Genomic DNA, 14,952 nt, shown 5'->3' with positions numbered 1-14,952 from the left:
ATTGTTTTGTCACATTTCAAAGTTACTTATTGTATATATGGACATAGCTATTTAAATGTACTTGTGGTACTGTCTTGCATGCAATGCATTATGGGTAGGGTGGATTTACCATATCTCCTGCAGGGTGCAGTACCATATAAAACCAACAAAGTTCCCATGGGACTTCTTTTGGACACCTATTGTACTGCACCCTGTAACATGGCTAGGTAAAAAAACATTGGCATTTATAACGTCAATAACTCCAACTTTGCAGGATGCAGTACTATATGTGGCCAAAAGAAGTCCCAATGGGCTTCTTTTGGCCACATATGGTACTGCACCCTGCAACATGGCTAGGTAAACAAGCATTGGCATAGCCAATAGGTCTCGTTTTTGGGACCTTATATGTTTTTTTGAAGTTTTGGCTATGTTGTAGAGCATTGTGGCTGATGTGTTTTATATAGAAAAGTTCTAATAAAAAGTGTTATATGTGGCACGTAGTGATATTATGTGGAGTGTATTGATGTTGCATTGAGTATAGTGTAATTATGTAGTGTGTAATTATGTGGCACTGAGTGTTATGTGTATGTATATTGCATTGAATGTAGTTATAAAGTTGTGGTGTGTTTTTACGTGGCACTGAGTGATAATATGTGGATTGTATTAATGTTGTATAGAGTGGAGTGTAATTATGTGGTATGTAATTATGTGTTATTGAATGGTATTATGTGGGGTGTATGTTGCATTTAGTGGAGTGTAATTATGTGGTATATAATTATGTGGCAGTGAGTGGTATTTGGAGTGTATGGTGCATTGAGTGCAATATAATTATGGAGCATATAATTATGTGGCACTGAGTTGTATTATGCGGAGTGATTTTGTGTTGTATTGAGGAGAGTGTAATCATGTGGCACTGATTTGTTTTATGTGTAGTGTATTTATGTTGCTTTAAATAGAGTGTAATTATGTTGCATGTAATTATGTGTTAGTAAGTGGTATTATGTGGAGTGTATGTCGCATTTAGTAGAGTAATTATGCGGTTTAATTATATGGTTTTGAGTGTTGTGTATTTATATTGTATTGACTTTAATTATGTTGCATGTTAATATGTGGCAGTGAGAGATATGTGAATTGTATTGATGCTGTATTGAGTAGAGCGTAAATATGTGATATGTAATTATGTTTCAGAAAAGGGGGTGCTGATGAACAGAGTGTCTGAATTAAGCAGACCACTCTTACCCAGTCCAAAGATCAGGGCTTGATCCATCACCGTTATTTAGCTCACTGCCCCATCCCAGCTCAGAACCTGGCTATATGCAAATTAGTCTGTCCCTGGCCCAGTGCATCATGGGAACAGGGCAGACCAAACTACCAAGCCAATTCTTCACCAGAAAGGAGACAAGCTTCCGGGGACCGGTTTCTGCCATTTCAGGCGTCGTCGGCCAGGCTTGCTTGAATCCTGATGGAGCAGTGAGCAAGGGACTCATGTCTGAGTATACCCTTCCACGCTTATGGTGGACAAAATGATTCAGAAAAGGGGGTGGTGATGAACAGAGTGTCTGAATTAAGCAGACCCCTCTTACCCAGTCCAAAGATCAGGGCTTGATCCATCACCGTTATTTAGCTCACTGCCCCATCCCAGCTCAGAACCTGGCTATATGCAAAGTAGTCTGTCCCTGGCCCAGTGCATCATGGGAACAGGGCAGACCAAACTACCAAGCCAATTCTTCACCAGAAAGGAGACAAGCTTCCGGGGACCGGTTTCTGCCATTTCAGGCGTCGTCGGCCTGGCTTGCTTGAATCCTGATGGAGCAGTGAGCAAGGGACTCATGTCTGAGTATACCCTTCCACGCTTATGGTGGACAAAATGATTCAGAAAAGGGGGTGGTGATGAACAGAGTGTCTGAATTAAGCAGACCACTCTTACCCAGTCCAAAGATCAGGGCTTGATCCATCACCGTTATTTAGCTCACTGCCCCATCCCAGCTCAGAACCTGGCTATATGCAAATTAGTCTGTCCCTGGCCCAGTGCATCATGGGAACAGGGCAGACCAAACTACCAAGCCAATTCTTCACCAGAAAGGAGACAAGCTTCCGGGGACCGGTTTCTGCCATTTCAGGCGTCGTCGGCCCGGCTTGCTTGAATCCTGATGGAGCAGTGAGCAAGGGACTCATGTCTGAGTATACCCTTCCACGCTTATGGTGGACAAAATGATTCAGAAAAGGGGGTGGTCATGAACAGAGTGTCTGAATTAAGCAGACCACTCTTACCCAGTCCAAAGATCAGGGCTTGATCCATCACCGTTATTTAGCTCACTGCCCCATCCCAGCTCAGAACCTGGCTATATGCAAATTAGTCTGTCCCTGGCCCAGTGCATCATGGGAACAGGGCAGACCAAACTACCAAGCCAATTCTTCACCAGAAAGGAGACAAGCTTCCGGGGACCGGTTTCTGCCATTTCAGGCGTCGTCGGCCCGGCTTGCTTGAATCCTGATGGAGCAGTGAGCAAGGGACTCATGTCTGAGTATACCCTTCCACGCTTATGGTGGACAAAATGATTCAGAAAAGGGGGTGGTGATGAACAGAGTGTCTGAATTAAGCAGACCACTCTTACCCAGTCCAAAGATCAGGGCTTGATCCATCACCGTTATTTAGCTCACTGCCCCATCCCAGCTCAGAACCTGGCTATATGCAAAGTAGTCTGTCCCTGGCCCAGTGCATCATGGGAACAGGGCAGACCAAACTACCAAGCCAATTCTTCACCAGAAAGGAGACAAGCTTCCGGGGACCGGTTTCTGCCATTTCAGGCGTCGTCGGCCCGGCTTGCTTGAATCCTGATGGTGCAATGAGCAAGGGACTCACGTCTGAGTATACCCTTCCACGCTTATGGTGGACAAAATGATTCAGAAAAGGGGCATATAGCCAAGTTCTGAGCTGGGATGGTGCAGTGAGCTAAAAAACGGTGATGGCTCAAGCCCTGATCTTTGGCCTGGGTAAGAGTGGTCTACTTAATTCAGGCACTCTGTTCATCACCACCCCCTTTTCTGAATCATTTTGTCCACCATAAGCGTGGAAGGGTATACTCAGATGTGAGTCCCTTGCTCATTGCACCATCAGGATTCAAGCAAGCCGGGCCGACGACGCCTGAAATGGCAGAAACCGGTCCCCGGAAGCTTGTTTCCTTCCCAGTACAAGAATTGGCTTGGTAGTTTGGTTTGCCCTGTTCCCATCATGCACTGGGACAGGAACAGACTAATTTGCATATAGCCAAGTTCTGAGCTGGGATGGTGCAGTGAGCTAAAAAACGGTGATGGATCAAGCCCTGATCTTTGGACTGGGTAAGAGTGGTCTGCCTAATTCAGGCACTCTGTTCATCACCACCACCTTTTCTGAATCATTTTGTCCACCATAAGCGTGGAAGGGTATACTCAGATGTGAGTCCCTTGCTCATTGCACCATCAGGATTCAAGCAAGCCGGGCCGACGACGCCTGAAATGGCAGAAACCGGTCACCGGAAGCTTGTTTCCTTCCCAGTACAAGAATTGGCTTGGTAGTTTCGTTTGCCCTGTTCCCATCATGCACTGGGACAGGAACAGACTAATTTGCATATAGCCAAGTTCTGAGCTGGGATGGTGCAGTGAGCTAAAAAACGGTGATGGATCAAGCCCTGATCTTTGGACTGGGTAAGAGTGGTCTGCTTAATTCAGGCACTCTGTTCATCACCACCCCCTTTTCTGAATCATTTTGTCCACCATAAGCGTGGAAGGGTATACTCAGATGTGAGTCCCTTGCTCATTGCACCATCAGGATTCAAGCAAGCCGGGCCGACGACGCCTGAAATGGCAGAAACCGGTCCCCGGAAGCTTGTTTCCTTCCCAGTACAAGAATTGGCTTGGTAGTTTGGTTTGCCCTGTTCCCATCATGCACTGGGACAGGAACAGACTAATTTGCATATAGCCAAGTTCTGAGCTGGGATGGTGCAGTGAGCTAAAAAACGGTGATGGATCAAGCCCTGATCTTTGGACTGGGTAAGAGTGGTCTGCTTAATTCAGGCACTCTGTTCATCACCACCCCCTTTTCTGAATCATTTTGTCCACCATAAGCGTGGAAGGGTATACTCAGATGCGAGTCCCTTGCTCATTGCACCATCAGGATTCAAGCAAGCCGGGCCGACGACGCCTGAAATGGCAGAAACCGGTCCCCGGAAGCTTGTTTCCTTCCCAGTACAAGAATTGGCTTGGTAGTTTGGTTTGCCCTGTTCCCATCATGCACTGGGACAGGAACAGACTAATTTGCATATAGCCAAGTTCTGAGCTGGGATGGTGCAGTCAGCTAAAAAACGGTGATGGATCAAGCCCTGATCTTTGGACTGGGTAAGAGTGGTCTGCTTAATTCAGGCACTCTGTTCATCACCACCCCCTTTTCTGAATCATTTTGTCCACCATAAGCGTGGAAGGGTATACTCAGATGTTGAGTCCCTTGCTCATTGCACCATCAGGATTCAAGCAAGCCGGGCCGACGACGCCTGAAATGGCAGAAACCGGTCCCCGGAAGCTTGTTTCCTTCCCAGTACAAGAATTGGCTTGGTAGTTTGGTTTGCCCTGTTCCCATCTTGCACTGGGACAGGAACAGACTAATTTGCATATAGCCAAGTTCTGAGCTGGGATGGTGCAGTGAGCTAAAAAAAAACTGTGATGGATCAAGCCCTGATCTTTGGACCGGGTAAGAGTGGTCTGCTTAATTCAGGCACTCTGTTCATCACCACCCCCTTTTCTGAATCATATGTAATTATGTGGCACTGAGAAGTATTATGTGGGGTGTGTGTTGGATTAAGTATAATATAATTATGTGGTATTGAATGGTATTTTGTGTTGCATAGAGGACATTGTAATTATGTGGCACTGATTGGTATTATGTGGAGTGTATATATGTTGCATTGAGTAGAGTGCAAGTATGTGGCATGTAATTATGTGGCAGTTAGTGGTATTATGAGGAGTGTATGTTGCATTTAGTAGTGTTTTAATGGTGTGATTATGTGGTTTTGAGTGGTGTTATGTGGAGTGTATTTATATTGTATTGCGTAAAGTGTAACTATGTGGCGTGTTACTATGTGACACTGATATTATGTTGTTTGTATTTATGTTGTATTGAGTAGAGTGTAATTATGTGATATTATGTGGGGCGTATGTTGCATTTAGTAGAGTGTAATTATGTGGTTTTGAGTGTTGTGTGGAGTGTATTTATATTGCATTGAGTAGAGTGTAATTATGTGGCGTGTTAATACGTGGCACTGAGTGATATTATGTGGATTGTATTGATGCTGTATTGAGTAGAGTGTAATTATGTGAGTATTCTGTGGCTTGTGTCTGTTCTTAATTGCCCGTCATCAATTAGGCAAGTGCATTTTAGCAGAAGCGGGTGTAATCGGGGCAGAAGGGTAGACACCTCCCCAGGCAACCCGGTCATGTGTCTGTTCAGGGTCCAGCATTCGCTTCCAGGGCAGAGAGGCAGCCTCGGCCGATGCATTCAGCTTGGATCCAGGTCTTGAGACCTCTGCTGTGAGCGATAGGGAAGGGGCGGAGCTGCGTACGTGTGGGAGGTGGCAGAGGGGTAGGCGAGAGCAGGAAACACTTCGGCTTCTCGAAGAGCAGCAGGCCTCGGGCTGTGTCGGACCATGGCTGTGGTTGCTGATACACAGCTGATGCGGACCGTTTGGCTTATCGGTAATGACACTTGGCACCCCTCGGGAACAGCGTGAGCAGATAGTTCCCTGGTGAAGTTTGTGCCTTCGCACTGTGTGCATGTTATCTGGAAACACGGTCTGCATTTTGATAGCATTGTGTGTTTATGGTGACACTTGTGTTCTCGTGAAAATGACCACCTTAAAGACCACCTCACACCGCCCCATTGCAGAAACTGACTAGTAAAAAAAAAAAAACAGACCCAAACAGCGTTTCCCTTGCGAAAGCAAGCAGGAGCACCATCTGTTTGCAAGATAATTACAAACAGATGCCGCCAAAGCTCGCTCCTGCAAGGGAAACGGCAAACGCGCTGCAATTGAAAACAATGCAAAGCGTGCACGTTTTTGGGCGAAAATGCGAATCGATTCCAAGAGGTCCCCTCCTATGCAGCGCATGCAAGACCTAAAAACATTGGCACATATAATGTCAATAACTGCAAGACCAATTGCATGAAATAGATCTTACATTTGTTAAAGTTAGAGCTGTTGTTGAAAATTACAATGTTTTTTACTTTTGCTTTTTTATACAATTAGCAATACTGCTATGCAAATATAATTATTCCACTGCAAATAAAAAAACAAAAGTAAAAAACATTTTCAACGCCATCAGCTCTAACTTTAACAAAAGGGACTCCTTTTGCATTGCAAATGCGTGTTATGCTTACTTATCAGTGCAAGATTCCCTCCACTAGGGGTTACAGAAGCATCCAACAGAGGGAATAGGAACAATGTTCGAGAAGTAGGAGGGTCATATCAGACAAATGCCATGCAGCCACATGGATGGGCCCCTCACACCTTCACCCAGCATGATAGGTTGAGGAAGCCTGTGGCTCTCAATTTGAAAAGGGAATTATTGCTGTTTGTACACCAATTAAAAAGGCTACGAGAAAATGGAATACCAATGTACAGTCAGATTAATTTGCACTCAAATATTACAGTTTCTAAGAATTTAATTATGTCTACGAAGTAGAACACCTACAAATTCATAGGTGTTCTATTCTGGCTCACCACAACAAACAATATTAAAACCAAATTGGGGAAATTGGCCACGGGATGGTAGCTGTCTACAGAGCTATGTGGACCCCGTCGGTCACAGGGTCACATGTGTGGTAGGCAATGCACTACATAAATACCAAATATGTCAACAGTAATATTATATTAGAAAGTTTACAATGTCTCTGGGGTGGATTCTGCCCTTCATCTTTCTGAGCCGATCAACTGGGCTTCAGTGAACTGATTAACATCACCCTGCAATAGCAGCATTACGAAATCAGTGAAATATGTGGTGCCTAACACATTTGAAAAGGTAATGTTCAAGTACCAACAAAGTAATATGGCAAACATGGGGCAGCCAGCGAGCATGTAGGATGTCATTGGAGCAGTACAACAGGAGGGTTAACAAACAGGGTATAGTAGAGGAAAAAAGTAGTGATACAGGTATTGAGCAAAGCATGCAAGTAAAATGATGAGCACATGTAAAAATTAAAGTATGCACAGTTGGGGTGACAGTGTGCACATAGGATAGGAAGAGAGGAAGCACGAGCAGTGATCAGAGTAGATGGTTCCCAAGTCAGATGGGTAATATAAAGACGATAGGCATTAAGTAGATGGAGGGACGGGTAGGATGGTCAGCAGGCAGAGAGGGAGGAGTACATGGACAAGAGAGGCACAAGCAGGCTAAGACGGAGGGCAAGGGAGTCAAGGAACAGGCAGGGACAAGTGGGGTTAGGACGGCGAGTATGCACGGAGGGAATGAGAAGTAGGGTGGGTAGGAATGCGCATGTAGTTCGAAATGCAGAAAAGACCATGCAGGAAAATGCCAGAGACAAAAGGAGGGGAAGACATGTGTTTGAGGGGGCTCAGTCAATGTGCCGAAAGGAAAAAGGGAGGTGGGAGAGATGCACAAGCAGGACAGTCATGAATAGGAGGCACAGTCAGTATGAAGACAACGATGGAGCGGAAGAGAGGACTACAAATATGCAGCAGAGCAGCCACAGGAAGAGGACATATAGTGTAGGAAATGAGGCACATGAAGAGTGGGAGGTGCTATAGGGTCAGCTGTAAAAGTGGGAAAGGAAAGTAGAGGCGCGCACAGTAAGGTACGGGGGCATATAGTGTTTGGGACAGGCTGTGCCAGCAGTGTCAAATCCGAGTACCAAGTACAGCCACACACACGCAGTACAGCTACCATTTAGATGGAAATAGGTACAATCGTCATGATTATACTAAACAGCATTCTGATAGAGAACACTAATCTTCACACTGGACCAAGTTGCCAGTTTTACTTAGAACCTCCACAGTCATCACTGCACGGGAGGCAATTCGAGAGGTTCTAACATAACCCGGCTGCTAGGTCTTCAGGCGAATACATTTTTTATGGCTGGCACTGTCGCTCCACCCACGACGCGCTTCACTTTATTTTTAAAGCCCGGCACTCACCCTGGTTTCGCTCCGATATAGGGCCGGCCGCCATTATTCAACGTACACCGGAGAACACACGATTCCGGAAGTGCTTACTTCACCTCTAACCCTTGACCCCCCTGATTGGATGTAGGACGTTATGAGAACGTCATTTCCGGTTACCACGCTTCAAAGAGGTGGAAAGGCGAAGCACGAAAACCTTGCTCTCTCTGCCGCCGCCGCCATCTTGAAAGGTGTCAGAAAGTTATTGTTTATATCGACACGGCGAGCGCCCGTGCCAAATGGAAGAAAATTGTTTGTATTGCTTTGTTCGATTGAACAATTATGGTATTATAACCAATGTGCTAGATATAAATGTAATTCTCTTCAATCCATAGAGCCAATGCCTATGAAATCTCGGTCTGTTCCTGGGTCTCTCCAGATCCTCCAACGTAACCATAGTCCCGCCGTTAACATGTCGCACTGAGCCCTGTTTGTTAGGTCGAGCCTGGGCAGCTGTAGTAAAGAATGTCCACACTTGAGGTAAGTTTCAAAGGTTTATTAAGATAAATGCAACACGCACTCTCTGCTTGTTGGTGCTAGGTTCCACTCTGTCAAGGCAGTCCCACGAACATTCTAAAGCTGCCTTCACTCCAACATTCTAGGAGGGAACCAAGGGTAGAGAGAGGGGGGGGGGGAGGAGGAAACCAAGTCATATTATAACACATCTTCTGTAATGTTGGTAGCTCCCACACTGGACACTGAGACTCTGTAGGTGTATAAATCATTTATTTTCATCCATCACAAGTAATCAGAGCATAACGGCGCCGAGCGTCTACACAGCAATCGCTCCGGTCGCCAACTGCCGTTTTTCCCTTTCGCGCCTTCACCCAACTGTCTGCTGCGCATGCGCGAGTCTCGCGCTCCTGTCTATAGCGTAACGCGTCACCGCGTTTACGCTAATAGACTAGAGCGCATACTACATATCTCCCCTTTTTAACAATAACAAATTAACTTTATTCCAACTCTACGATATGTCCATGGTTCCCAATGTTCTCTGGCAGGCGCCCATGTCTAACACATCTATGGTTAATGTCCACCCATTTCAAAGTCTCTATATCGAGAGGGCATCGTGACTGCCCTGCCACTACGGGTGTGTCTTACCGGCATGTTCTCTTCCACCTCTCTTTCTCCGCCTGATCTCGCTCCATCTCTCTGATCTCCACTCTGTGTTACGCCGGTCGGTGCATCATCTCCGGCTGAGGACCCAGTGCGGGGATTTCCCACCTCACAGTCCTCTCCTATTCCGTTGGGAAGAACTTCATCACCTTGCTCAGGTTGAGGCCTGTTTTCATGGGAGTCCACCTGTGCCTCTATCACCTCCAGCTTGGGCCATACAACTATCTTGTTTACTCTGGCCATGCGGTCTTGGGACCACACCCTGCCGTCGCTGAGGAGGGCTGCTCTGCCTCGCACCTCCTTGACCTGTAACGGCTGACTATATTTGCTGTCACCTTTCTTTTGTAGGGTAGGGAGTTTAACCCTGACCCACTCTCCTTCCTCCAGCTTTGTCCCTTTCGCATTTCGACGTTTGTCATAGTTTGCGGCATAGATCTTCTGGGCCTTTTCTAAGTTGTGCTGAACCACTGCAGGGGACCATTTGCTAGTGATGGTCTTCTCCCTCCATACTACATTGTCCCGGGTGAACGGATGCCGTCCTCTCAGCACTTGGAATGGACTGTACCCCACAGCCGTGGGGGTGATCCTGTAGGCCCACAGCATACTCATCACTTCAGTCTCCCAGTCCTTACCCTGCGTGATGGCCGCCTGTATGGAGCCCATTAGCACGCGGTTGAACCGCTCCACTTGACCATTGCATGCAGGATGATACACTGCCGTGTGTTTAGACTCAATCCCATTCCTCCTCATGAACTTAATCCATTTGTCCGAGACAAACTGCGGGCCATTGTCACTGAGGATAGTTTTGGGAATGCCTTCTCTTAAGAACAACGTCGTCAGGAATTTCAGAATCGTGTCCGTATCCATGGATTCTTGAATATCCACCTCAGGCCATTTGGAATATTTGTCTATGACCACACACAAATACTTGTTCACTCCTTGGCTGTCCAGGACAGGCCCTAGTATGTCGATGGCCACGTTCTCCCAGGGGCCCTTCGGCGTGTCAAACTTCCCCAAGGCTGGTCGGAGTGGTCTCAGCACTTTGTCAGCGCCTTGGCATTGGCCGCACTCCCTTACTTGCCTTTCAATGTGTACATCCATGCCTGGCCACCAATACATTTGCTTGACACGTGCTTTGGTCTTTACAATACCTAGGTGGCCCTCGTGAAGTAGAGTCAGTAATCTTGGAATTAGTGAAACTGGAGGCACGACCCTCTCACCTCTGTAGATGAACACTCCCGAGTCACTCAGGGACAGTTCTTCTCTTATTTCATAGAACCTCCGTACTCCATCGGTGAGCCTCCTTTTGTCAGGCCAGCCCGACGTCAAATAACTCCTTATCTCAACCTTTTCCACGTCCTGATCATAGGATGCTGATTGACCTCTCATAGTCCTCCATGCTTGCCACCATCTCCTCCTTATCCAGGGCATCCTCCGGCGCCACTTCCATCGCCGCAGCTCTGCTGAGATAATCCGCGACCCTGTTCTGCGTTCCTGGCAGGTATTCGACATCATAGGTGTAATCGAGCAGCTTCAGAGTCATTTTTGCTATTCTCGGGGTCGCCGTTTCATGACCCGAGGAAGTCAGGACTTTGATCAAGGGTTTATGATCAGTTTGAAGCTTGAATCTTGTGCCCCATACGAACTGCCGGAACCTGCCCAAAGCCCAGGTGACTGCCAGCATCTCTTTCTCAATGACGCTGTACCTTTGCTCCGTCGGAGACAACGCACGTGAAGCAAAGCTGATCGTTTCAGTAGCTCCATCATCCCTCACTTGTGCCAGAACAGCCCCTAAGCCCTTATCACTGGCATCTGTTGTCACCACAGTCTTGCCCGAGGGTACAAACCCTTGCAATGGAACAGCTTGGCTGATGCAGTCTTTGATCGTGTCAAATTCCAATTGCGCTTCTGAATCCCACTCAAACTTGGTCTTGTCTCTGATGAGTTGCCTCATTCTGTATGTCCTGGTGGCAAAGTGTCTCACAAACTTACTATAATACTCGGCCATTCCAAGGAACGACCGCACTTCCTCCTTGGAGCTGGGAGCCTTTGCATCCTTTATGGCTTTCACGTTTCGTTCCTTGGGTGAAATTCCCTTCGTGCTGATCTCATGACCCAAGTATGTCACCGAGTGGGTCCCTATCTTGCATTTGCTCCATTCCGCCGTTAGCCCCTTGTTTTGCAGCACTTCCAGAACTCTTTGCAGTTTCCTGTCGTGATCTCCTTTGGAAGAGCCCATCACCAGGATGTCATCCTGAAAGTACTGTACCCCCGGAATGTCCTTGAACAGCCGATGCATCAGCTTCTGAAAGACAGCCGCTGCGGATGCCAGGCCGAAGGGCATTCTCCGGAACTGGTAGCACCCAAAAGGTGTAATGAAGGCGGTGTACTTCCTGCTCGATGGATGCAGCTCAATCTGATAGTATGCAGACGTGAGAACTATGGTGGAGAAGTGAGTCACACCTTTTGTCTTGGCGAGCATCTCCTCGATTCTTGGTAGGGGAAACTTCTCCACGATGAGATTTTTGTTGAGCTCGCGGAGGTCAACGCAGAGACGAACCTGTCCATTTGGCTTCTTGACCACTACCAAGGGGGATAGCCACTCCGCACTGTCCACCGGCTCTATGACGCCTTGCTCCTCCAGCCTCAGGAGTTCCTGTTGTACCGCTCCACTGGTAGACATGGGTATGTTCCTGACTTTATGCACCACTGGTACTGCGCCCTCCTTGAGGACCATTCTGTGGACGAACTTGTCCAGTTTCCCAACTGAGCCATCAAAAACTTTGGGGTATGCTGACTTCCAATCTTCATCTCTCGTGAGGGGCCACTCGTCTGTCAAAAGAATCTGCTCTTTGCCTCCCGGGTTGAGTATGATTCCCAGATCTCCTGCGTCTCTCCACCCCAGCACTGAAGGACCTCTCTCTGCTATATACAGGGTGCACGTGGCTGACCTCCCTCTGAATTCGAATATGAAGTCTCGGCACCCCACTAGAGGAATGGCGTTCTCAGTGTACGAGATGGGTCTGATGTCCGGCGGCCATAGGTCTGGCCCCACCACGGGCACAAAGTCTTCTTCCCATATGGATCTTTGCACGATGGTCCAAGGAGATCCTGAATCGACGGCCACATGTACCTTCACTCCCCCTATCAGCATGTCCGTGCGAGGCTTATCTCTTCGCTTTCCCGTCACCTCTAACACTTGGTCCTCGATGCATAACACCAAATCGTCGTCTTCCAGGTCGTCCTCCCCGCTGACGTCCGCTGTGGCCGCATCGACGCACTTGACCGTGGATTTCTTCCCCTTCTTGCGGCATACTTTTTCAAAATGGCCGACCAGGCCACAAAACGAGCATCTGGCGCGGAACGCGGGACAGCGTTTATCCTGCGCCAAATGAGCCGTGCTGCCACATCTATAACACGCAAACTTGTTGTCTGGACCAGGGCGGACTGTCTGCTTCCCTGTCCATCTCGAATCCTTCCTCTGATCTCCAAACACCCCTCTGGGTTTGCTGGGCTGGGGTGCCTCGTCTATCTTGTTGACCAACTGTCTCGGTGCACTCTCACGTTTGGCTGCTTCTGCACCGCGTTTTGACATCTCCGCCTTTTTGACCATAGCAACAACTTCTTTAAGCGATGTCTCACTCTGCGCCCACAGTTTGTCCTGGACAGACCTGCACGTGGTGTGCATGACAATTTGGTCTTTGATATACTCCTCCTGAAGACCCCCGTACTGGCACGTGATGGCCAGGCGTCGGAGCGCCGCCACATAATCATCAATCGATTCACCAACCTCCTGCTTCCTCTGTTGGAAATTGTACCTGTCTATGGAGACACAAACTGCTGGGCGGTAATGGCTGTCCAAATCATCCAGTGCATTCTTAAAGACATCTGTTTCAGTCGCTCCCCCCTCCTTGGGCACCAGGTTCTTGAACACTCTCACTCCCTCCGGGCCCAGATTGTGGAGTAACAGTCTCTTCCTTTCCGGGGTGAATGCCCCCTCGTTTTCGTCTTCAAGTGCTTCGATATAGTTTTGAAAGTATTCCTTCCAATCTTCCCACTTTAGCTGTGGTTCTCCCGGTCTAGGCAGGAATGGGACGGGGGCCATCAGAGCCGACGCTTGATTCGCCATCCTGACTTCGCCTCTGGGGTCTACCACCTGGGCACCGTGTTGAATAGGTACACCGGATGCTCCTGCACTCCCTGCCGTGTTACCTTGCCCTCTGGGACTACCTGGGGTGCTGTCCCTTATAGTCTGCGTGGGGTTATCGGTCTGTGCCCCTTCCTCTGTCTCGGGGGTGATGCCTTTGGTTGCCAGGGTGCTGGCTGTGCTGTGCTCTCCTTCCCTAGCCCGGCACTGACCTGGTTATTGGAGCTGTATTGTAGTTATTTTCGTACTGTTCCACTACTGCCACGCCCTTTGCTCGACCTTGTTGCTGTTTTTTTTTTTCTGCAGGTTGGTGTGGGGCTGTTGTGGAGTCCCTACTCCTGACCACTGTCTTCTTGGTGTTCGTGGTCCCATCCTCGTCGCCAATGTAATGTTGGTAGCTCCCACACTGGACACTGAGACTCTGTAGGTGTATAAATCATTTATTTTCATCCATCACAAGTAATCAGAGCATAAGGGCGCCGAGCGTCTACACAGCAATCGCTCCGGTCGCCAACTGCCGTTTTTCCCTTTCGCGCCTTCACCCAACTGTCTGCTGCGCATGCGCGAGTCTCGCGCTCCTGTCTATAGCGTAACGCGTCACCGCGTTTACGCTAATAGACTAGAGCGCATACTACATCTTCCTCCCCAAAGAATACTAAATTTTCTAGCTATCACGACAAGGATTTTAGATTCTATTAAGGACACGGAGGCGAGGATTATGCTTTCTCATTTCTTTACTGCACAAAACAGCAGCCAATGAAAATGAAAACTACAATGTAAAAAACAACATTTCCCATGAGGCTTTGAGCCACGCCTCTCATACAACAACCAATCACAGTGGCAATAAACATATATAGTATCGAGACACTAATCTGGCCTCCTCTTTCTTTGCACGAACAGTCTCGTCATAGTGAACAAAGTCTTAACTCTCAACGGAGAGAACAGATCCTTTAGGAAATCCCAACGTAGAAATCCAGAACCATAAGGAATCATCCTCCACCAGGAAGGGACAGCAGCACCATCCACAGGAGGCAGTTAACTCTTGTTGGAATCGTTCCCTGAAACAGAAAAGAGGTTTGAGAAAAGAAGCCCACAAATCCTATTTCTCAGAGGGTGGGTACAAAGTTGTTAAACAACATCATTACAAGACAAACATACAGTTACATAACTGTCCCAACGGGTGGGATAATTCTCGCCTCCGTGTCCTTAATAGAATCTAAAATTCTTGTCGCGATAGCTAGAAAATGTTGTATTCTATGGCAGGACCGGAGGCTTCTGATTATGCTGGTTCAAAGCTCATAAATCAAGCTCATCAAGCACAGCATCAGAAACTTGAGGAATAGGCTTATAATAAAACACCTTAAACGTTGAGTCCGAAGACCAATCAGCCGCCCTGAGGATATCTTCTAAGCGGGATCCTAGTAAATAGGCTTTAGAAGCCATCGCACCTCTAGCTGAATGCGCACCATAAGCAGAGATATCAATGTCAGCTTCAGACATGATCCA

General features: G+C 47.7%; 1 protein-coding gene across 1 annotated transcript in view; it reads right to left on the bottom strand.

Annotated features, from left to right (window-relative positions):
- SF3B4 (splicing factor 3b subunit 4) overlaps positions 1-8,307 on the bottom strand; it is a 56,818-nt gene extending 48,511 nt beyond the window's left edge. The window contains exon 1 of the mRNA XM_078669044.1: positions 8,160-8,307. Coding sequence (XP_078525170.1) covers positions 8,160-8,193 — 34 coding nt within the window. The 5' untranslated portion in view covers positions 8,194-8,307. The remainder of the gene's footprint in view (positions 1-8,159) is intronic.
- Between the last annotated feature and the right edge of the window lie 6,645 nt (positions 8,308-14,952).

The sequence above is a fragment of the Lissotriton helveticus genome, chromosome 12, assembly GCF_964261635.1.
Source record: "Lissotriton helveticus chromosome 12, aLisHel1.1, whole genome shotgun sequence".
Classification (NCBI taxonomy): domain Eukaryota; kingdom Metazoa; phylum Chordata; class Amphibia; order Caudata; family Salamandridae; genus Lissotriton; species Lissotriton helveticus.
The sequence above is the reverse complement of the archived record's forward strand: the minus strand, read 5'-3'. Positions and strand labels throughout refer to the sequence as shown.